Source organism: Hemicordylus capensis, chromosome 3 (assembly GCF_027244095.1).
Source record: "Hemicordylus capensis ecotype Gifberg chromosome 3, rHemCap1.1.pri, whole genome shotgun sequence".
NCBI lineage: Eukaryota > Metazoa > Chordata > Lepidosauria > Squamata > Cordylidae > Hemicordylus > Hemicordylus capensis.
In genome coordinates, this window is record NC_069659.1 from 173,929,145 (window position 1) to 173,936,048 (window position 6,904).

At 52.1% G+C, this 6,904-nt stretch overlaps 1 protein-coding gene across 1 annotated transcript; it reads right to left on the reverse strand.

Annotated features, from left to right (window-relative positions):
- Nucleotides 1–1,787: 1,787 nt before the first annotated feature.
- LOC128352478 (uncharacterized) lies at nt 1,788–6,672 on the reverse strand. The gene is made up of 2 exons (XM_053313101.1): nt 6,388–6,672; nt 1,788–3,435 (listed from the first exon to the last, which is right to left on the reverse strand). The coding sequence occupies exons 1-2, from the start codon at nt 6,539–6,541 to the stop codon at nt 2,882–2,884; spliced, it is 708 nt and encodes a 235-aa protein (XP_053169076.1). The 5' UTR covers nt 6,542–6,672; the 3' UTR covers nt 1,788–2,881.
- Nucleotides 6,673–6,904: the final 232 nt, after the last annotated feature.

The window sequence follows — 6,904 nt, forward strand, 5'->3', positions numbered from 1 at the left end:
GGATTGGTATAGACATATCACGGCATCCAAATATCATTTCCAAGGCCTTCACTGCAACCCTACCAAGTGCTAGTCTGCAGCATATTTCTTGACTGCTGGATCCTTTACAGTTCATCATCAATCCTAAAAGGCAGAAGCTATCCACTATTTCAATGTCCTCACTATAAATTCTGAGGCTGGTTGCTGTACCCATTGTCATTAGTTTAATCTTCTTTACATTTAGTCATAGTCCTATTTTTTCACTGTGCTCCTTGACTTTCATTACTAGAGTTTGCAAATCATCTGCATTCTCAGCTATCAGAGTGGTGTCATCAGCGTAGCGCAGCTTATTGATGTTTCTTCCTCCAACTTTAAAACCATGCTCATCTTCTTCCAATCCAGCCTCTCTCAGTATAAGTTCAGCATATAAGTTGAATAAATAAGGAGATGTAAAAAATAAGGAGAAAGTAGACAGTCTTTTCTTATTCCTTTGCTGATCTGGAACCAGTCTGTTTCATCATGTTCCGTCTGGACTGTGGCTGCCTGTCCTGTGCATAGGTTTCTCATGAGAACAATGAGATGTTCTGAAATGCCAATTTCCCTAAAGATTTTCCTAACCACAACTTTACGTGTTTGATGCAATCAAAGGCTTTTCTGTAGTCAATAAAGCACATATTTACTTCTTTTTGGTATTCCTTGGCTTTCTCAATTATCCAGCGTGCATCACCAATGATATCTCTCGTTCCTTGGCCTTTTCTGAAACCAACTTGAACATCCAGCTTTTCCCTTTCCACATAGGGCTCTAATGTGTTTTGAATGATCCTGAGCATTATTTTACAAGCATGTGAAATTAAGGATATTGTGCGATGGTTTGCACAATCTGTTAAATCTCATTTCTTTGGTATAGGTATGTAGACTGACCTCTTTCAATCTGTTGGCCATTGTGTCGTTCTCCAAATTTTCTGGCATAGTTTGGTTACAGCCAGTGGCATAGCAAGGTTTGAGTGGGCCCAGAGACAAGGTTTTAAAATCCGCCCCCTCACTGAAGCTCTGATCTATATCTATATCTATATCTATATCTATATCTATATCTATATCTATATCTATATCTATATCTATATCTATATATCTCCTATGTTCCACAACAGAACATCAACCTAAATGATTTTTAAAAGGTTTTGTAAACTGTGGACGATGCAAGTCATTTAATGGTATTAGAGAAAGACATGCTGTTCTGGTAGCTCCAGGTCTTAACACTCACATCAATTTCAGAGGATGAATACAACTGAAGGAAGCCCTGGTGGGTGCGTGGCTGAGGGAGTCAGTCATGTGACATGCCTCTGGGGGCCCCCCAAGGCAGTGGGCCCCCAGACAACTGTCTCCCCTTGCCCTATTATAGTTACGCCCCTGGTTAGGGGCTTGACTCATACTTCTTCTGTTGCCTGCCATATTTCTGTAGCTATTCCATCAATTCCTGTAGCCTTCTGACTTGGTAATGACTGGAGTGCTGATCTAACTTCATCTTCCCATACTAGAGATTCTTGCAAGTAGGGAATACCTTCTAGAGTATCTTGGCTGTACAGGTTTTCAGTATACTGCTTCCATCTCTGTTTGATTTTCTCTAAATCTGTTACTATCTGTCCTTTGGTATCCCTTAACACACCAATTCAAGGTTGGAACCTCCTTTTGAGTTCAGAGATCTTCTGGAAAACTTTCCTTGTTTTACATGTCTATTTCCATCCTCTAGGTCTTTACAGATGTCACTATTGTCCCCAGACCCCGGCCCAAGAAGACACAGAGACGTTAAATGGATGAAACGGGCCACGTTTATTAATAAACAAATAGGCATAGGCGGACTGTAAACCAGGTGATTAATCACCAACATAGAACAGTGCGGGCCCCTAGGCGTGAGCTAGGATGCTACCATCCTATTCATCACCTGACATGGGCGACACACCCTGGCTCAGGAAACAAGCGGGTATACCCCACCTGTCTCCTTCAAAGCCAACCGCCCTCCAGAGAAGAGGGGATCTGGACAACTCAAGGTCTTCACCCACCCCGGACTGCACAGCCCAAAGGTTGATGCAATCCTTAAGCAGGTTTCCTGGCAATCAATTTCTCCCCATGCCGCACAGGCTACAAAGGAGCGATTGACCATTCCACCTTACAATATCCAAGGGTGCTCACCATACTCTAACCAACCACTTACCCCTTAGCCCGCACTGTTACTGCCACCCAGGGAGGTCAGCCCTTGCTTGGCCTCCCTGCCCCATGCCATCCAACAGTGCAGCAAGCCCATTCCGAATATTGCGTAAATACAAATCGCACCCAGCCTTGGAAAGGTGAACACCATCCGGGCGATATAGCTCGTGGAAGCGAGCTGCTAAATCAGGTTGCCTAATGATGTCCCCCCCAGCCGCCAAAACTAACTTACCTATGGCGGCCGAAACCTTGCGCCGGGCCTTTTCTAACTTAAACCCGTTAAACGCAGCGCGCCAAACCCTGCGCTGAAGCCAATTGATCCAGAGGATACGAACCCCGGGCATCCACCTGCGCAGTACGGTCAAATCGGAGGCGGCTTGCTGCACCATGGACAGGCCAGTCCACCTGCCTAAGTCATTCTCACCCAAGTGAAGGACAAGAACGGTGGGCACAGGGAATCTAGCTAAGTGATCCTTAATGGCCGGGAGCAGCTGACTCCACAGCATGCCCTGCATGCCCAACCAATACACCAGGGCTCTTCATCCAAACCCCAGCTGTGAACCCCAGTGGGAGGTGCTGGTCTGCTTGAAGGCCCAAAAGACCAACGAATGGCCACAGATCAGGACCCGTACAGGAGCCGCTGCCCCACCAGCACCTGCCAAAAAGAAAATTCGATCAATCCAGATAATATAGTCCGCTGTCAGTGCACATAACGCCTGACCGCCACGGACTTCCACCGGCCGATCCGCCGTACCACGGCCTCTTGTAGGCCCAACCGGGAAGCTGTAGTAGCCGCCCCAATCCTGAAGGAGTGTAATGTGAGCCCTTCAGGCGGCACCCCAGCTGCAACCAATGCCCTTCTTACCACTGCCAGGAACTGGTATTGGGTAAGAGGTGCCTGATCCACGTGGACAAACAGGCACCCCGCTGAGGCAGGCCCGAGGGCCGCGTAGTGCTGCAAGGCGATCACCGGGCAAATGCCAGGGTCAGAGGCAGCCGCCAAGCGCACCAACTGCCCTTTACCGTGTTGATCCGTCTTAGAACGGCGTAGAAAAAGCTGTGCCACCCCGTCACTGAGTGACAAATCAGAAAATTGCAAACAACGGTCCCTCAGGGAGCCCCTGTTCCATGGTAGCAACTCACCTGGACGAAAGGCACCGAAAAAGGTGACTAAAACAGCCGCCCGAAAAAGAGTTACCTCCCACTGGTTAGCACAGCAGGCCTCAAGTTGCTGCAGCACTGCGGCAACCAAATCTATGGTGAAAGGACGTCTAGAGTCGAGGCTGCCCGGGTTCTCCCTGGACCAGCCCTCGAGCATGCGCCGTACCCGAGGATCCGCTGAAAAATCACTAACCCCTTTTACCTGTGCTGTAAAGGCCAGAGCAGCTAAGTAGCCGCCAAGCGTGGACACAGCCCGCCCCGCCCTACGTAACATAATGAGGAACTGTTGCAGCTGGCACACTGGAACAGGCCAAACCTCCTCCAAAGCTTCAGATCCTCAAAACAAGGAAAAGGCCTGAAGCTTAGCCGCATAACTGGCTCTGGTGCTGGGCGCCAGAGACGCTGCTATGGCCTGTTGTGCCTCCAACTGCCAAGCTGCCACAGAAAGGCGGGCATGAGATCCGGTTGCAGTGCCGTCTCGGGAGCTAACTGTCTGAACCTGTGCAACTGAAAACGAGACAGAGCATCAGCTATGTCGTTGCGCACGCCCGGAACATGCCGGGACCGGAACAAGATGTTAGCCCGGAGGCACTGCAACACCAGGGCCCCTACCAGCCCCATAACCCTCCGGGAGCGAGAGGTTTGTGAGTTGATGACCTGCACTACTGCCTGGTTGTCACACCAGAACCGGACCAACGAGTTAGAAGACTCGTCGGCCCAAATGTGCACTGCAACTACGATAGGAAAAAGCTCCAGAAACGTAAGATCCCTACCTAACCCTTGCCTCACCCACTCGACGGGCCAGAGGGCTGCATACCAGCGACCCCTAAAATAGACCCCAAAACCCACTCCACCTGCTGCATTGGAATGGACTTGTAGGTCAGCCTCCACTAACAGTTCATTCCTCCAAAAGGCTACCCCATTGAAACCCAACAGAAAGGATTCCCAAAGGGAGAGGTCAGCTCTAGCGCCCTCAGTAATCCTGACCCCATGATGGGGGGCCCAAAGGCCAGCCATCATATCACACAGCCGCCGCAAAAATGCCCGACTTGGGGCCACCACCCTACATGCAAAATTAAGATGGCCCACTAACATTTGTAAATCCCTCAGGGTAATTTTTTGGGCTCGGCCAGCTGCCCTAACTAGGTCCAGAAGGGCCAACAATTTTTCCTGGGGTAACCTTGAACAACCAGCAACTGAGTCAAGTTCAATCCGCAAAAAGGAGAGCCTCGTGATGGGGCCTTCCATTTTGTCCCTTGCCAAAGGGACCCCCAGCTCGTCCGCCAGCTCCATAAAGGAGCGAAGCAAATGCTGGCATTCCTCAGAATAGCCCCGCCCTACAAAAAGAAAATCAACCAGGTAATGCGAGGTGGATATAAGCCCCGCCCTCCGCTGCACTGCCCATTCCAGAAATGTACTGAAAGCCTCAAAAGCTGCGCAAGAAATGGAGCAGCCCATGGGCAGGGCACGGTCAAAACAGAATTGCCCGGCAAAGGCGAAGCCCAGCAGCTCAAAATCACTGGGGTGAACGGGCAGCAAGCGGAAGGCAGACTTGATATCACACTTGGCCATAAGGGCCCCTGGTCCCAGGCTCCTAACCACCCAGACAGCATCATCAAAAGATGTGTATCGTACTGAGCACAAACTATCCGGGATGCCATCATTCACTGATGACCCCTGAGGGTGAGATAGATGGTGAATTAACCCAAATTCGCCAGGTACCTTCTTAGGGACCCCCCCCAGGGGCGAGACCCTCAAACCCGGGTAGGGAGTGCTCTCGAACGGGCCCAAAACCCTACCAGCTGCCCCCTGCTTATTGATTTTCTTGAGAACCACCTGTTCCTTACCTCTGACAGACCTCAAGTTACGAGAGCTACTAAGCCCACAACGGGCCAAAGACGGTATCCTAAAACCTTCCCGGAAACCCTGGTTCAAATAGGCAGCCACAACCCGATCCGGATAGTCCCAGAGCAAAAGCTCCAGTACATCAAGCTTGATGGGGCTGGGGCCCTTTCCCCGCAGGGGGTGGAGGAGGGGCACCCTTCTTGTTGTTGCTGCCGGGCCGGAACTTGGACCCTGAGCTACTGAACTTGGCCCTAGGGCAGACAGAGCTAGGATGCTTGGCCCCACACACGCCGCATGCGCGTTTGAAGCGGCAGGGGGACCAGGTACACTTACCGTGGGTATTGTACTCCCAGCAGACCAGGTGGGGTTGAACCCACTGCTGGCCAGCCCCGCCCGATGTCGATGGGACCGCTGCCCTAGATAACAGGTGGCCACTGTCTGACCGATCCCCTTCTACGGGGCGGGGCTGGGACATAATAACTAACCACAATTCCTGTAAAGGGGTGTCCCACGGTAGGGAAGGGTCCAAGGCAGCCCTCATGCGAAAACTCTCATCATACCGGATCCAAGAGGAGCCAGCAAAATCGGACACTGCCCTATGGATCATATCCATGTATTTTAAAAGCGCCGGGCCACGGGCAGGCTGCGCCTGAACTATGACGCCCATATAAATGGTAAATCCTGACAACCAGTTATTCCACGTCTTCTCAACTGGCTTACGCTTAGTGGCCTCGTGGTCCTTAAAGGATTCCCCTTCTTTATGTTTTACTCCTGGCTCGCGAAAAAGGAGACTAAAAATGTCAATATACTCTCCCTTCAAAATCTTTTCCTTGGTAGCAGGCAGTAAGTGGTCACCAAGCAGCAGCCCCATGCCACCGTATGGGGCATGATAACCGACGGGGAGAATCCCCATGGGATAGTGACCGGTGGTACCAGAAATCGCTGGAACCGGGCTAGGGATCACACCTGCAGGTGGGGCAACTGGAGTACCCGGGGGCAGAGCGCCCGTCCAAACCCGCTCAGCCGCCCCTTGCAGGCCAGCAGTAACCCCCGGTATACTAACAGGGGGACCTAAACCCCAAGGATGTGTATAAGGAGGCCAATATGAGTGTACTCCCCAACTCCCGCTCGCTGGCATCGGCCAGGGTACATAGGGCCACTGGCCGGTGCCGCTGGGAGGTGTAGGTGCTGCTGGCTCACCCGGGGCCACCGGTACTCGAGGGTCCACAGGCGGAGGTTCAACCGGTGCAGCAGGCAGTGGAAGCGACGGAGCAGGCAGCACAGGAGCCGGGTCCTCAGGCGACGGCAATGGAGCCACAGGAGCAGGCCTTCCAGGAACCAGGTCATCAGGCATGGATGGATCTTGCGGACCTGAGGGAGGAGCCGGGCCGGCTGGGCCCCCCCCCTTTTCCAACGCCTCCAACCTACTAGAGAGTGATTTTAAAAGCTGATTCCGGGCAGCCCCCCGGTCCTGCGAGGCACCTTGGGAGGAGGGACAACACCACCCCGCCAGAAGGACCAGCACCCTTATCAGAAGGAGTGCTGCGAGACTTCTCCAAGGCCTCCATCCTACCAATCAAGCCCCTAATAAGGGCCATTTCTTCATCATCCTCATCCGAGGAAGAAGGGGGGGGGGGCTTTGGGCTGCCTAACAGGCTTCCCACCCTTTTTCTCCTTAGCTTTCCTGGGCATCGTGAAAACACCCACAAGCCCTCAA